The sequence below is a fragment of the Emys orbicularis genome, chromosome 9 (genome assembly GCF_028017835.1).
Source record: "Emys orbicularis isolate rEmyOrb1 chromosome 9, rEmyOrb1.hap1, whole genome shotgun sequence".
Classification (NCBI taxonomy): domain Eukaryota; kingdom Metazoa; phylum Chordata; order Testudines; family Emydidae; genus Emys; species Emys orbicularis.
In genome coordinates, this window is record NC_088691.1 from 6,375,654 (window position 1) to 6,392,470 (window position 16,817).

At 45.0% G+C, this 16,817-nt stretch overlaps 1 protein-coding gene across 1 annotated transcript in view; it reads right to left on the bottom strand.

The window, feature by feature from the left end:
* FGF13 (fibroblast growth factor 13) overlaps positions 1-13,216 on the bottom strand; it is a 163,981-nt gene extending 150,765 nt beyond the window's left edge. The window contains exon 1 of the mRNA XM_065410808.1: positions 13,051-13,216. Coding sequence (XP_065266880.1) covers positions 13,051-13,216 — 166 coding nt within the window. The remainder of the gene's footprint in view (positions 1-13,050) is intronic.
* Positions 13,217-16,817: the final 3,601 nt, after the last annotated feature.

The following is a 16,817-nucleotide window of genomic DNA, read 5'->3' on the forward strand; positions in this document are numbered from 1 at the left end:
GTGGCCTTCTCTAACCCCACAGCCCCATCTGTGTAAGAAGAAAAGCACAATGCAGGAGATCCAAAATTGGATGGCTGTAGTGGAAAAATCATTATTTGAAATGCCCAAATTCCCTGAAACTACTGATTTGCATATCAGTGGATACATCCTCCTGGGTACGGCAGACAGATTAATTTCCAGGCAGTTTAGTCACTATGCATCTGTAATAGACCAGTAATGTTCCCCTGTAATCACTTATTGATCTGGCTGAAATGGAGTGGGTTTTGCTGACTCACAGGCCCAGCTGGCTCCTTACCTATGCCGTTTGGCTAAAAGGGAGGTGCGGGGGCAGAGAGAACTACGGTTTGGGACAGATAGGATCCTGAGGGAAGGAACCTTAGGAATAGCCAAGCCTGTAGAAAAGATCTGAACTGGGGTCATGTAAACACAAGGGATGACAAGCCAGAGAAGAAGAGTTAGACTGGTGTCCTATGTAGTGATATTTAGGGATTGCCTTTCGTTAATAAACCAGGCCCCAGCAGGGGTGGCTTTTTTCCCTATTTTTTATTGTTCTGTTCAGCTTTTTATATTGCACCCATCCCCATGCAACTATGACAGTTAGGTACTTTGGTACAACTGTACACTACTGACTATGGAAGGCAACTGAAGCTATTCTGATTTACCCCATCTGAGGATGTGGCTCCTTGCATTAACTTCTCCTTTAGACATGCTGGTACAAATCCAGAAAGTGGCCACTGGATTTTGATACTGCTGGGAGAGTTGAATTTGGCCCCTTTTGTGTTACTGTTCACAACTGTATAAATCTACAGTAGTAAGTCTTTATAGAAATAAGTGACTATTGTGTAATGTGCCCATATCAAGTCTGAAAGACATCTGCTACCTCAGGTCTTGTTGCAATGTATAAATAGGTTCTGTGTATACTTCACTCTTCCCCTCACTATATAAATATGCTAGTCTTATTTAATACATCTGAAAAACCAGACAGACAGAATTAGCCTATGGCCATGAGCGTGTATCCAATGGTGCTTCAGAAAAGCCATCAGTGTTACTACAGAGAATGCACTGTTATCTGGTTTGTAGCAGGAGTTCAAGCAATGTTCTCTTATGATGTCAAGAGGACAGACACTAAGCGCTGGATATAGCTTTCAACATGTTGAGGTTCACCCCTCACTTTTGCCTCCCCAGCTCTGGTTCATTTGTCCTCATTCCTGATGTTTCAGAAGAAAGGGGATGGTGGGAATGAGGAAAATGAATGGGACATGGGAATACCAGGGCTCAAGGAATGACAGAGCCGGGTCACTCTGGTGGGGGAGTGGCACTATACGTTTAAATAAACAACAGTCAAGGTGAAAATCTTAAAGGAATCAAAATGTACTACAGAATTGCTATGGATAGAAGTTCCATGACTGAATAATAAGGGTATAGCAGTAGGAATATACTACCAACCACCTGACCAGGATGGAGACAGTGGTTGTGAAATGCTGAGGTTAAAGAGGCTACAAAACCAGAAAATGCAATAGTAACGAGTGATTTCAACGATCCTCATCTTGTCTGGGTAAATGTCACCTCAGGCTTGATGCAGAGATAAGAGTCCTAGATGCCACTAAGGACAGCCAGCCCTGGAACCCACGAGGGGAGAGGCAGTTCTAGATTTAGTCCTATGTGGTGCTCAGGATCTGGTCCAGGAGGCAACTACACTTAAACCACTCAGTATTAGTGACCACAGTGTTTTTAAATTTAACATCCTCATAAAGGAGAAAATATCAAAACCCACCACCACCACATTTAACTTTAAAAGGGGGAACTACACAAGAATGACGACTCTAGTTAGACAGAAACTAAAAAACAGCCACATGGGTAAAATGCCTGCAAGCACTTGGAGATTACTTAAAAACACCATAGTAGAGGCTGAGACTAAACGTATACCCCAAATCAAAAAAAGGCAATAGGAGGACCAAATGAATGCCACCATTGCTAAACAGCCAAGTAGCAGAGGCTGTTAAAAGCAAAAAGGCATCCTTTAAAATTTGAAAGTGAAATCCTAATGAGAAAAATAAAGAGCACAAAATCTGGCAAGTAAATTGTTAAAGAATAATAAGGCTAGGCAAGAAAGAATTTGGGAAGCAACTTTCTAAAAACACGAGGTAACAGTAACATATTTTTAAGTAAATCAGAAGCAGGAAGTCTGCCAAACAGGTAACAGGTGGTCACTAGATGACACAGGTGTTAATGGAGCACTCAAGGAAGACAAGGCCATTGCAGAGAAGCTAGATGAATTCTTTGCATAGGTCTTCATTGCAGAGGATGTGGGGCAGGATGTGGGGGGGCTGTCTCATGAGCTGGGCATACTGCTTTGCAGTGTTATCAAGCAGAACCCATCCTCAGCATGGATGCATGTCCTCTGGAATGGTGGTTGAAGCATCAAGGGACATATGAATCTTTAGCACATCTGGCCCATAAATATCTTGCGATGCCAGCTCCAACAGTGCCATGCGAACGCCTGTTCTCACTTTCAGGTGACATTGTAAACAAGGAGCAGGAAGCATTATCTTCTGCCAATGTAAACAAACTTGTTTGTCTGAGTGATTGGCTGAACAAGTAGGAGGACCGACTGGACTTGTAGGTTCTAAAGTTTTACACTGTTTTGTTATTTGGTGGAGTTATTTTTTTGTTCCAAATTCTACATTTGTAAGTTCAACTTTCATGATAAAGCGATTGCACTACAGTACTTGTGTTAGGTGAACTGAAAAATACTATTTTGTTTTTTGTTTTTTACAGTGCAAATATTCGTAATCAAAAATAAATATAAAGTGAGCACTGTACACTTTGTACTCTGTGTGGTAATTGAAATTAATATATTTGAAAATGTAGAAAACATCCAAAAATATTTAAATAAATGGTATTCTGTAACTGTTTAACAGCACGATTAATCGTGCGATTAATCACGGTTAATTTTTTTTAATTGCAATTAATTTTTTTAATTGCTTGACAGCCCTAATATTTACATATCAACAGTAAAGACACTATTGCTAATCAAGGGCTGTGTAATGATGATATCGGGCCCCGTCGCTGAATAAGATACAAAGAAGAATGTTCATTATTAAGAAGAGATTCCTCTCTGTTTTTAGAGCCACAGCAGTTAAAAGCAAAGCCTGACACTTTCCCAGGAGGATTATGGAATGAAGGAGCAATGAACCAGAGAACTTTCCTCTGTCGAAAGGGTGCTGTCTGCAGATCAAGCCATTTTTAAAAGATGAGAGCAGTGAGTGTGCTGTCAACGTGAATCATTTGTTCCAAACATTCTACTTCAGATGTGCTAAGCGTAAGGCTGTGGCTCTGCAATGAATATTTATTCCAAGACAACACCACACAGCAACGAAGGGCACAGAAGTTAAAAGAATTGTTTCGGTGAGAACACAGAGTGAAGAGGCATATGTAAAACAGCCATTATGTGGCGATAGCAGGGGCTGGTGAATTAAAATGTAATGTCTTGTAAGGAAGACCTTCAACTGCTCCTAGTATCGTTACAACTTTGCTGGCTAGGATGCCTAGGAGTGTGAATTTACCCAATACATTACACATACAGAAGCATCTTTGCATTGTTCCACTAGGAACATTCAGAGTTTGTTCCATAACCCACATTGTTTTCCATTTGCTACTTGCAGCTGTCGGGGGTGGGGGTGAGTTAGAACATTGTCACTAAGGCTCCTCAACTTTTCATGTACCATTTTCAATAGAACTGAGACTAGTCTTTTTTCTTTAATATTGTTATTATTATTATTATTATTATTATTAATAAACCAACAAGGTCTCCTCCTAGGTAAAGCTAGTCTGTGTGAGCTGTGAAACCTTGACTGATGATAAAGGATGAGTTTTAGAGTGGTTAGGAAACCTTTTTGCGTCAAAGAAAAGAATCTCTGGAAGTCAAAAATGTTAAGAGTGCCCTTCCAAGGAGATACTGAATCCAGGTAGACTCAATCAAAGGTCATGCTCTGTAGTAAATATAATCTACATTTCCTGACAGATGTTTGTTCAGGGATTGGAGGGGAGCATGTATTGTTTCAGTCAATCAGCACTGTATAGCAAAGGGTTAGTTCCACTTAACTGCCCAACCTGAGATCTATTTGTTAGTCAAAGCAAGCAACATTACCGATGTTGTTTCATGAGAGAGCATGATAGAAATTCCGTCATGGGGATATTCTGCCAAAGATACTTTATTCCTTATATTTCTTGCCTTTACTTCTTTTAGCCTTATTCATTTCACAGATTTAAGCCTGAGGAATATTCATAAAAAAGGTATGTTTTCTCAATGCTGAAAGTAATGTGAGAGTGTGAGAGAGATTTTTCCAATTGGTGCTTTATGGGCCACATCTCAGCTGGTGGAAATCAGCGTAGCTCCATTCTGGGCTGATACCACTGCACAAAGCCAATTGTTAGAGAGCGATATGGGGACAGAGCTGCCAGCTAGCAGGAGTTAGCAAAGTAAATATGGTCCTGCCCATTAACAGGAGCAGGAGTGACAGTTGTGGGAGAAACACCCATCTCGGAACTTCTGAAAAGCTGAGCAAAGGCAATTCCCAAGTGACCCTGAGGAGCCTTGCGGTGATGTGGTATGCGAGTATGGATTCAGGCATTGAATTGATTCACAACATCTTAAACAGCTTTCCTCCCGCTGTCCCCATAGTGCTTGCTGTTGGGAATATTTTATAGCTTCATAGACTTCAAAGCCAGAAGGGACCATCATGATCATCTAGTCCAGGGGTCGGCAACCTTTGGCACGCGGCTCGCCAGGGTAAGCACCCTGGTGGGCCGGGCTGTTTACCTGCCACGTCCACAGGTTCGGCCGATCGCGGCTCCCACTGGCCGCGGTTTGCCGCACCAGGCCAATGGGGGTGGCGGGAAGCAGCGCGAACCGAGGGATGTGCTGGCCACGCTTCCCGCCGCCCCCATTGGCCTGGGACGGCGAACCGCGGCCAGTGGGAGCCGCAATCGGCCGAACCCGTGGACGCGGCAGGTAAACAAACCGGCCCGGCCCGCCAGGGTGCTTACCCTGTCGGGCCGCGTGCCAAAGGTTGCCGACCCCTGATCTAGTCTGACCTCCTGCACATCACAGGCCACGGAAACTCACCCATCTATTCTTGTAACAGGCCTAACACCTCTGGGTGAGTAACTGAAGTCCTGGGTGAAAACTCTTATGCTAGCGATAGACTTACAAGCAGATGATTCCCTAATTCACCCCCACCCCCATGTTAAAAATGGCTGGTTTCTAGATGGGGCTGCAAGCTATCAAAGACTTAGTTAGATATTTTACACCTTAAAACATGTTAAGCAATACATTTTCCAGGGAGATAGGCAAAGGGAAAGGGGCAGTGGAGAACAGCATTGTATAGCATAGAGATGTAATTTCTTCCTGATGAGCTGTTAACATCTTACAACACCTAATAAGAAGAATGGTCCAGTGGTTAAGGCATTAACTTGGGATTTGCAAGACAGATTCAATTCCCCCCTCTACCATAGCTTGGGCAAGTGACTTGTTCTTTCTGTGCCTCCTTTCCGTTTGTACCACCCCATCCCTCACATACTATATAGGGATAGGTACTAGGGTAATGGGGGCCATGCAAGTACCTAAAATAGAGTAAGAGGAAGAAAGGGGCTCAGGGAAATTCTGATCTCATTGATAGGTCAGTAGAGTTACTCTGGATTTGCACTGGGATCAGAGCCTGGCCCAGGCTGTTTTCATAGACCACATTCAGTTACAAGCTCATTGAACTCACGCCTTCCCTTTTGACTCCCATGGGAGTATTCCTCTGTTTAAAGAAGTTAATCACGCGCTTAAGACCCTTGCTTGCTCGGAGCAGGGGGGTTCAGCCCCTGGCAGGACTGAGCAGCTGGTGCTGTTCTTGGTTTGTGGTTTTGTTTTCTTTTTAAATACTCAATATAAATATGAATGAAACATCTTCACACATACCCCAACCCCTGAAACATAAGGTTAGAGACTGTGATTTAATCAGTTGTGCCTTTTTTTGTCCGGAAAAAGTCATTATCAGCTCTAGCTTTCTCTACTTTGGCTTTTGTGGTCGGTGCCAGCACTATCTATTCAAGGTACCCCATCAGCGTAGTATCTGAGCACATCATAGTTTTGATGCACTTATCCCCAAAACACCCTGGTGAGGAAGAGCAGTGCTATTATTCCCATTGTACAGATGGGAAACTGAGGCACATATAGGCTAAGTGACCCCCCCAAGGTCAACAGGAAGTCTGTGGCAGAGCAGGGACTTGAAACAGGGTCTCCCAGGGCTTAGGCTAATGTCCTAACCACTGGACCATCCTTCCTTATTAAGTATGCCCCTACAGCCACAAATGACCATGTAGGGTTTGGACCTTCAATGAAATTAAATTGGCATGGTTCAGCCCAGAATCTACACTATCTTTCCCATGGAGTGGGAAATCTGGCTGAGGCAAACAAACAAAACAGAAACACCCATGGTGGCTAGAACTAGGGGGGAGGGATAGCTCAGTGATTTGAGCATTAGCCTGCTAAACCCAGGGTTGTGAGTTCAATCCTTGAGGGGGCCATTTAGGGATCTGGGGCAAAAAAACCTGGCCCACTGTTTTTTCATTCATTCCTTTTAAAAGTACAAGTCATTCTGGAAGATTATGAGTTGCGATTATTTACGAGAAAGGGGTTGGAACCAAATCCCCAGCTCTGAATACCCTTGAACTCAGGATCCAAACTTCATAGCTAGTATCATACAATGGGACAAATCGAACCCTACATCCAAACATCTTTGGGGTGAGATCTGGACCCAATCCATATTTTGCAGTTTGGGCCCATCTCTATTAGTCACCAGAGGGATCACAGAGACTTACTGAGGAGCTGTTTTTATTATAGTGTATAATATGTACTTGCTAGTTTAAAGACCTCTTAAACTTTTCACAATCTCAAATACATCAGTCTTCTTAAGACAGGAATTCTTCCTCCCTCTCTCCTTATTCTCCACTAATTTACACAGGTATTATAATTAAATCAGGGAATTGGATTAATAGGACTGATTTGTTTGAGAAGAAAGCTGGCACCTACCATTACTATCACACAGTGCTGTGAACATCCAAAGGGACATTCAGTGTGACCAACTGAAGAACAGGCGTTGCCTTTGGTGACAAAAGTGGGACAAAACAGCCCATCTGTCTCACAATTTGTCCAAATGTCCTACCTTTCTCCTGCCCCCTGGGAGAAGCAACGGTTGTGGTGTCAGTCATTCTATTTCTAGGCACAAAGGAACTCAGCCAGTACCAAGGGCAAGCATGGATGCTAATATGCAACAAGCATCTCCTTTACGTTTTCTATCTAATCAGGTTTCCTGTTGGCTGATGAGAGCTGCCATACCTCATTACGAGCTGCTATCACAGATTTTTTTTTCAATCCAGACGTTGCCATGCTTGTCTGCTTTTTCATGTAAAAAGGTTATGTATGCCCTGAGGGAGGCTGAATGTTACCAAAAAAAAGAAAAAAAAAAATCACATGAAAACAGAACTGTGGGCAAGAGGCCAAATGCTTGATTATAGGACTGTGACTAACCAATGGTGTTTTTAAAAAAAATTCTCTCATTATATCCTCTGTACTAACACAACTCAAATTAGTTTCCCAGAAGCAGACTTCTCTTTATGTGACCATGTTTTGTAAAGATAGCAGCAGCTTATGTTTAAACTATTTAAGAGAACAAATAGTTGCAAAATGTACCTCAAATGGCCTTTCCGGTGCTAGTAGCATATTCCTGGCTTGACTGAAGCTATAAAATTGCTCTGCATTTTGCCATTGCTTGAATGTAGCATAGAAGAATGCACAAAAACCCAGGGGCCAGCACCCAGAGATAATATTGACTCCTCTTGATTTGTGCCCTCCTAGAGATCCATGACATTGTAAACTGTGAGAAGGACTCTAGAAAAACAAAGTTAAAAGGTTGCAGAACAAAACTAGCTTTTCTCCTTTTACCTACTCCAAAGGCTCCTGGGACATCAAGGAAGGTACCTTCAGATCCAGAGTCCATGAGACAGACATTGTCATGCTAGAGATGGGCCCGAACCACACCTCAGGATCTGCAAGCCTTTGAGTTCTGGGAAGGTTGGATTCAGATCCAGATTTTGCTGCTGGCCCACTATTTCTAAAATTAGACAAAGCTGATCAATGCCGAAGCCGGTGGCTGAAGCTCATGTGTACCTCTCTGGGGCATCCCTTTGCGAGGGAGCCTTTGGGGTTACCCCAGCTGACTAACAGCCAGGCAGGAAGTGAGGAGCCCAAGTGCTCTCTCTTCCTACTCCACTAAGGGGTGAAAGTAACTTAAAGGATTTACCGGTACGCCGGAGTCCTGAGCGGGGGTGTGGCCTCAACCGGAAGAGGTGTGGCCTCAACTGGAAGAGGCAGAGCCATTCAAGATTTAAAGGCCCTGGGGTTCTGGCTGTGACTAGGAGCCCCAAGGCCTTTAAATCACCCCGGCGCTACCAGCTGCAGAGGCGGCTGGGAGCCCCGGGGCTCAGGGGTGAATTAAAGGGCCTGGGGCTCCGGCCGCCACAGAGCTCCAGGCCCTTTAAATCACCGCGGGAGCCCAGCTGCCGGAGATCTGGCAGGGATTTAAAAGGCCCAGGGCTCCTCGCAGCGGCTGGAGCCCTGGGCCCTTTAAATCACCGCCGCGGAAGCCAGTCCAGTCCGGCACGGCGTACTGGCTCTTGCCGGTATGTCGTACCGTACCGGCTTACTTTCACCTCTGACTCCATTCCCAGTACTAGAGCTGAGTAGACCACGGATTCAAAGACAATGCCTGCATGGCGCTGCTATATCCACCGGCACCCTCCCACAAGCAACTGTTCCTGGGGGCCCACAGTGACTGCCCCACTTCCTCTCCTTTGGGTACCAGGAAGCAACAGCCTCTGCCCCACTGCACAGGAAGGGGGCTGCAGAGGTCCAAAGACAGGGCCCAGAGGGGGATTCTCCCTGTTGGGACTGTGGAGCAGCTGAGCTTCCATGCCGCTTACCCTACCACACTGACTGCCTTCCTCCCCAGCAAAGGGGGTGTTTCAGCCTCAGGCCCTAGCCCTCCATTTATAAACAGCTCTGCATACATCTACCCCGCTGTGTTTTGGTTCTAGCCCTTCCCTGATCCTTTATTCCTTAAGCTGACCTGCCTGGAAATGGGTTCTTTCATAGAATCATAGACTATCAGGGTTGGAAAGGACTTCAGGAGGTCATCTAGTCCAACCCCCAGCTCAAAGCAGGACCAATCCCCAACTAAATCATCCCAGCCAGGGCTTTGTCAAGCATGACCTTAAAAACCTCTAAGGCTCTTTGGCTCTTAAGAGCTCTTCTCTCCTGCTGCTTAATTCCCATGTGATGTCATAAGCCTCTCGGTGGCATCACGGTTGGCTGCTGGCACAATATTGATGTCACGAGTTGATGTTTGTAGCGTCCGATGAACAATAAGCAGCTGAGGCAGGTTAACTTTTAAAGAAACCAACACTGTTCACAAATCAAATGGGGTTTAAAATTTCTCACGAAGAGCCAGGGGCTCGTCAAAACTATCCTGAGAGGCTCAGCAATTCTTTTGCTCCTAAAGTGAGGTCTGAGCGAAACACTGATTCAGAGTGGCTAGAAGAGGTCAGGGGAAAGAGGCAGACAGACATGTAACTCTGTGGACTTATGATAGGGTGTTTGTATCCTGATGCCATCGGGGGAGAAAAGGGCTATTTAGTTTCCTTGGGAATAGGAAAATACCTCTCCTACCTTGAAGGGTGCGTAGGAGCTGTTAGTTTTAGACAGAGACACCAACGGTTAGGCCTCAACAGAGAAACAGCTCTTTAAAGACAGCATCTGGGTTACGGGAAGGAAATTGGTTTCAGTGAGTGGCACGCTATGCCTGGATTCATCTGGTGATAAGGTCCAAGATCATTGGCAAAACTGCCTTACGGGAATTCAGGATACATCGGCTGAGTGAAATCATTGATGTAGCGTCAGCAGGGAGCCAGGGATGTTCATTACCAGTCCAACCCTTCTGCATCACATGCCTGGCACTGTGAACCCCATTGTGACGACCTGCAGCTGGTAAGCAAACTAGCTCCAGTCCCAAACAAGAAGCTCAAAATTCTAAAGCATAAATTAACTAACTGATTCCAAATATTGGTATGAGAAGGAGGGGCAAAGTGGTGAGAGGGAATTAAGAGAGTTATGATTTTCTAGACAATCCTATGGCAATATTCAAACAAAAATGTAAGTATATTTTTATATCCTTCCCAGAGTCTTTCAAATCCATGCAGCGTTTCATATGTATCCCACAGTCTGACATTCAAGTTGGAGAGATTTTTCAGTAGCGACTTAGTTAATTCCATATTTGGATTTCTCTTTAAAGACGACAATATTATTATACTGTAGACCTTAATAGCTCTGCTCTGCACAGCCTCTCACATTAACAACTCAAGGACATTTTCCAGTGCCTTTAGGAAAATTTATATTATATTACTTATAACTCCATATGAGTATCAGAGGGGTAGCCGTGTTAGTCTGAATCTGTAAAAAGCAACAGAGGGTCCTGTGGTACCTTTAAGACTAACAGAAGTATTGGAGCATAAGCTTTAGTGGGTGAATGCCCACTTCATCATGCGTCTGATGAAGTGGGCATTCACCCACGAAAGCTTAACTCCATATGAGTAATTCTTTATTTTCAGACAACATGTTAGATCTGCTTTCAGGTTAACTGTTGGACCTGAGTTATTGGGCTAAAGTTTGCTTCAGATGCTCCATTGACTTCAATGATATTATTCTAAGTTTGCACCAAGAGCAGAACTTCATCACTTTATGCTCAAGATTCTTCGGCTCTATGCCAAGAAAGCACTGAAGATGACACAATGAGCCCTGAAGTGGGTCTAACACTCTTGCCAGCCAATTCATAGACTGCAAAGAGAGAGACGCTCCACCACTGTAGCCCTGAACTACTTTGGAGGCAGAAGAGGCTAAGAGAAATCTTGCACGTATATTTTTCACTCTGACCCAGGCAATGCCTTTCATAAAAAACATGTAAGCCATACAACAATAGAAGTTACCTCCCAAAAGTCCACGGATATGATACCCCTATGAAATACAGAGCCTCTTCAGGGTTGTGCATTCGCCAATACAGTTGTGCCTTGTCTGATCATTATGAATGCAAAACTCAGGGGGGAGAGGGAATAAAAAAAAGACATTAATCCTTTAATAATGCAACAGAAGATGGAAGGCTTTTCTCTGTTCATATTATAGATTTTCAGGGAGAACAATCTAATGATACCATATGTTGTGGAAAAGGACTTGCACAGCTGTTATAGGAGAGAAAAAGTATTTCAAACGGAGGAGAACTAGTAACAGCAACTCTAAGCTTTCAGTCAAAAACAAGACACAATTTTCACTCTTTGGGACTTTACTTAGGGCCTGAAGCTGCAAGCTTCTCCTGGCAGGTGTGCAGTGCCTTAATCTCCAACTACACCATGCTTCCATAGGGCTCAGCTCCTTTGTAGAAGACAGTACTCAAGGTACACCACCACCATACATACTTTTTCTCTTGACCTCTCTGTCAGAGTGTAAAATACTGATTTACTCACTGAAAACGTTCACAGCCATGAACCAGTCACTTGGAGGAACTCAGGTTCTCATTAGAAATTGCACTCAAACAAATCCTTAGTTTCTAAACAAGCAAAACTCTCATTGACTTCAACAGGAGATTTGAGTATGGGCAAAGAAGAAACGCACCATGTGTCTCGAAGGAGGAGAATTGAGTTCTGTGTTTCTAAACCTGATTTTAAAAAAGTCACATCCTGAGAGAAATAACCCCTTCCCACCCCCTTACATCTGTTTTTGCTTCATGTGGTACATTTTTGAATGGCCTACATGATGGCCATAAAGCGGTCACTTCTGGTAGAATAGCACTTAGTGACGGAGAGAAGTCTTCTTCTAACACTGGTCCGAGCGTTATTGATGCAATAAATGGTAGCAGCCCGCAATTGAGTGAAATATTTGGGTGCTAATAGTAGCAGCCCCACAATTGCACCAGCAGTGGCCATCATTAAATACAGAGTAACACAAGTCAGATTTGACGAAGGGCTCAAATCGGTTTGCTTTTACACTGCTAGTGAAACTCAATCAAAACAGGATCCAGCCCTAAGTACTTCATCTTAAAATATGATGTCCAGTAGTAGTGACATTATCCATCATGGCAGTTAGTTCCAAATACTGAAGCTTATACAAAAAGTGGGAGGCTTACCAGGTGGGATTTGAGGCAGTAATGAAAAACACATACAGAAGAACAAGACAAAATGTTAAATATAATTACATCTTTAAAAGATAGCTTCATCTTACATACTACTGCAACACGTGAAAGAGACGAATAACTTATTAATAGTTTTACTTTAGTGAACAACAGGTAGATTTGTCCATACCTTTACTTTATCTGAAAAGGAAAACATTTGACTCAGTTTCCTCTATGCATGCATTTCATTTTCTCAAAATGCAACGGGGCGTGCATTACATACAAGGTGTTATCCTGCTTCACTGAAGTACAGCTGTTATGAGCATTCCTGCAGCAGTATGCAGAAGCCTTATGGGGTGGAAGGAGCTGGGGACAAGGGGAATCTGGTTCTGAGTGCCGTTAGTTTCAGCAGAGTGCAGCTTCAAAAATGTCGGGGCGAGAAACTGACTAGGGATTGATGCCATTTCGAGTAGCAAGCAACTTTTGGCAGCCAAAAAGGGGCAGTGTAATGATGAGAGCTGAAATAAACAAACTTTATTTGAGAAAAGCAGCACAATCTTACTTCTTGTCTGTAATACTGTATATGGTTTATACTATACAGTGTCCCGTGATAGACCGTATCAGACATTAACAGGCAAGCAAAGGGGGACATGAAGCGCATAACGCTTCCTGTATCAGTTGCACTATATTGACACAGGCTGAAAAACACACAGCACACTAGAGGGACACGTACATTAAAAATAAAAGTAATCATAACAAACAAAACATGGATCCATAGTGCACAAACCTTCCGGCTCTGTGTTCTCTTTGAGGTGCACTTGCTTCAGTGGGCAGCAGAAGATTTCGTGACACTTAGCACGAAAAGGGGACTCTTTTTTCTTTAATTCCGCAGATTGGATGGAATCTTGCCGTAACATAATGTACTCCTGTGTGCCAGGGGGAGCGTCATCCATAACTGTGGTCACCACATAACAAAATGAACTCAAGTTAGAGTTTAACGAAAGAAATCTAGAGACGTATATAAACTATATAATGTGATGTGGGGAAGGAAAAGGGGGAGAAACATTGGTCGCGAGGAAAAGAAAATGAAAAGCGTTAAAAAGGTTTTGTGGTGCTGATGGAGGAGAGGGGTGGGGATAGTTTACTTTGATAAAACAACACTTCTCATAAACATTTGTCCTTTATCTTGTTTCATGCAACCTTCATCCTAATGAAAAAGTACCATCATAATGAGCTGTTGCAGAAAGTAACACGGGCTATCTATTCCGTATCCCCTACGGTCTCCGGAAATACATGCTGTATTCTGCATGCAGATTAAGGAAAACTGAAAGAGAGCATGCCATAGTCTAACCTGCAGATGTTATATTCTGCACCTGAGTTTATAATGTCAGTAAGCCACATTGCCATATCTGCAATGCAGCGCCAACACTTCTCTGTTCCCCACAGTACAACAGAAGACGTCTCGAGTAGGATCAGTAATAACAGACAATTCCTCACAGCAAGGATGATAATCCAATGAATGGATTATCGCCTTCAAATGGATAAAAAAGTAGCAGCACGAAGAGTGCATGTTAATTTTGTTATGGCTTTTCCAGTTGTCCTTTTAAAGCAATATTCCCGTTGATACTACAGATGGCATATATTCGGAATTGTTTTCTCAAATCGAATCATTATATTAAGCAGTAAATCGTGAGATACGGAAATAGCTAGCTTTTGAATCATTGACCATGTTACATAGCTAGAGGGTCTGTTAGCTAAAGAAGCTATCCTCACTCCTCACCTAGAAATGCAGTGATCTTGGGATTTTGGCCTTAAAATGCAGACCTTTGTCAGGAGCAGTGCCTATCTCATTGTTAAGAGAGTTTATCATCCTAGTTAGATATTTGTGGCTGTCTAGAGAAGTATAAAACCTCAGCTGAAGATGTAGATTGTGGAACCTCAAACTAGTATCTGAAAGAAAAAATCCCAAAGACCAGAAAATTAACAGCATACATGCTATGCTGAATAAACAGTGCAAATATACTAGCAAGACATGAGATCATACACTGTTTGGAGTCTAGACAGACGCCCCAAGCAATCTGACTGGCTAATGTGCTTTCATTTTTAATTAGCGCCTTATAGATAGCAAGTGGAATTGCATCACCCACTAAAAACAACCCACTTGCCTTATTGTTGACATCTTAAGCCATCAATGAAAGCAACGAATTTAGTGCTAGTCATTCCTTGGGGATAAGTAACCAGGCTAGTGGTCTTGGGTTGCTCATTAATCCCCAGGAAAGGCCTTGGACCTAGACTGCTGTTGCTTCATTAGATGAGAGGCAGCAGCAGTTATGTACACATATAATCCAGGGAAAGTACCATTAAAAGTGATTCATGAACTTATTAGGAAACTATAACTGATTTGAAAAGAGTAACAGGGTCGTTGGAGCACAGGGTCTGGACTGCTGGATAATTGCTCTCTTAACAATCCTTGCTTTGGTTTGGCTTTATTTAAAGGGGACTTTGTGTGCATGAAAGGGACCAGGTTGACAGCTCCGGAGCTGTGGGGCAATTTCTGGGAGTAATCACTGGCTGGGAGGAGCTGGAGGTCCATGATGTGTCAAGGGCCAATAACGCCAGCTGGCTGTTTCTCCACAGGAAATGCTGCGCAGAAATTGCTATTCCTAGAACTTTACTACTAGAACAAAAAATGTAAGGTGGCAAGCGACCTGTGTGCAATGCTATTGACGTCAATGGTGCAGTGACCGGATGATGATCCCCGTGGTATTTACAAAATTAAAGGATACAGTGTGTGACTGTTGAACATTATTAGCCAGGAGGGAAGTGAGATGCACATGCTACCTTCAAACAGCCAGCCAGCTGATCAGTAGCAACCCTGCTGTCATATCATCAGCCAGGGGCAGGAAATGTGGAGTGGGCCTGATCCTGCAAGATGCTGAGCCTCTTTGGAGGGATGCAGAGAGCTCTTAGCTTCCAGATAAGATGAAGGAGATCAACATAGCATACAAGGTGCTTACCATCTTGCAGTATTGGGCCCTACGTTTGTACAGAGAGGAAGCAAGCCGGCTAGCTGCTGCAAATAAGGGAGAGCAACTATCTATTGGTAGACGGAAGCACTGGCCAGGAGGAAGGCCTGCTGCTTGCAAAGTGACCGAGGAGAGAGGTTTGCTGGCAGCAAGAAAGGAGAATTGGGCGGGAGAACCAATGGTTTCAACAAGTGAGCAAGAAGATTTGCCAGTGGCAAGGGGAATGGGTGGGTAGGTACTTGCAATGGGGTAGAGCAGAGGTACTCTAGTAACAAAGCTGAAGAGATGGGCTAGACTTATTCTTCCCAGTGTACTGACCTGGTTACTTGGTTAAGTATGGGGGTTTTGTTTTAAATGCTCAGGATACTCCCAGAAACATAAAAAAGCAAATACCATCCAATCAGCTTTCAAGATGGATTCCGTTCATTTTAAAATTATGATGCACAGAATAGATACCGTATAAGCCAGGGGTGGGCAAACTTTTTGGGCCGAGGACCACATCTGGGTGGGGAAATTGTATGCAGGGCCGGGGCAGGGGGTTGGGGTGCGGGAGGGAGTGCAGGGTGTGGGAGGGGATGCGGTGTGCAGGAAGGGGCTCAGGGCAAGGCATTGGGGCAGAGGAGGGGTGCAGGGTGTACGAGGGGGCTCAAGGCAGGGGCTAGGGGTGCGGAGTGCAAGAGGGGGCTCTGGGCAGGGGGTAGGGGTGCAGGAGGGGTGCAAGGTGCAGGCAGGGGGCTTAGGATATGGAGTTGGGGGGTGGGGTACAGGTGAGGTTCGGGCACCGGCCCAGCGCCGCTTACCTCAAGTGGCTCCGGGGTGGCAGCAGCGTGCACCGGGGCCAGGGCAGGCTCCCTGCCTGCCTGCCCTGTCCCCAGTCCTGTGCCACTCCCGGAAGCGCTGTGGCCCCTGGGGAAGGGGGTGGAGGGCTCCGCGTGCGCTGCCCTTGCCGCGCCTGGTATAAGCAGTAGCAACATGCTTCTCCTCCCCACCCCCGCCTCCTCCCCCATATCTAGCATCAGTTTGGTGCATGACCTCTGACTATCAGAGAACCACTTTTGATCAATCCAAACTCGTCACAGTGTGAGCCACAGGCCTAGGGAACTAAGAGCACAGGCATTATCAATCCCCTAGTCCTGGCCCGCACTCCCCCCTCAGGGGCCCTGGCAGCGCAGCGGAGCTGAGTGGTGTCTGCCTGCTCAGTCCAGTGGCTGCCGGTCCCTCCCTGTGGCCCAGGGACGGGGCGGGGCCGTTCCTCTGCACGCTGCCCCCGTCCCGAGCGCCCCTGCAGCTAATGGGATGCTGCGGGGGTGATGCCTGGGGAGAAGCGTGCCCCACCCCGCCCTAGAGCCCCAGGTAAGTGCTGCACCCCCTCCCAGAGCCTGCACTCCCCTCCCTCCCCACGTACCCCCTCCCGCCCCCAAACTCCCTCCCAGAGCCTGCAAACCAATCCCCTACCCCAGACCTCCTCCCCCACCCAAACTCTGTCCCAGAGCCTTAGGCAGGTGGGGGGCGGAGTTTTTTGGGGGGG